This window comes from Eimeria tenella, genomic scaffold (assembly GCF_000499545.2).
Source record: "Eimeria tenella Houghton genomic scaffold, Eth_scaff3878, whole genome shotgun sequence".
NCBI classification, from domain to species: Eukaryota; Apicomplexa; class Conoidasida; order Eucoccidiorida; family Eimeriidae; genus Eimeria; species Eimeria tenella.
The window spans coordinates 1-376 of NW_013543316.1; the positions used below are offsets into that span (position 1 = coordinate 1).

General features: G+C 62.8%; 1 protein-coding gene across 1 annotated transcript in view; it reads left to right on the top strand.

The window, feature by feature from the left end:
* Positions 1–285: 285 nt before the first annotated feature.
* ETH_00035785 (uncharacterized protein) overlaps positions 286–376 on the top strand; it is a gene marked incomplete at both ends in the record, with an annotated part of 727 nt that continues 636 nt past the window's right edge. The window contains one exon of the mRNA XM_013376653.1: positions 286–374. Within this exon, the coding sequence (XP_013232107.1) occupies positions 286–374 (89 nt within the window). The remainder of the gene's footprint in view (positions 375–376) is intronic.

A 376-nucleotide genomic window follows, 5' to 3' on the forward strand; every position in this document is an offset into this window, starting at 1 on the left:
AGCAGCAGCAGCAGCAGCAGCAGCAGCAGCAGCAGCAGCAGCAGCAAGAGCGACCGCAGCAGTGTCGGCTACCCCGCCTTCTGGCCAGTGCCGGCGCAGTGCAGACTCTGAATCTTTTCCACGTAGCAGCAGCAGCAGCAGGACAACCTGCTGCAACGCCAGCAGCAGCCCCAGCAGCAACTGCTGATGCTGCTGCTGCTGCTGCTGCTGCTAGTGCTGCACCGAAGCTGGTCCTCCTGTACACCCTCTGCCTGGAGGACCGAGCAGCAAAAGGGCCTTCAGCGAATGCTCGGTTCACCACTGCATGTGGATGGGTTTGCCAGCAGCAGCAGCAGCAGCAACAGCAGCAGCAGCAGCAGCAGCAGGCCTGCGAAGC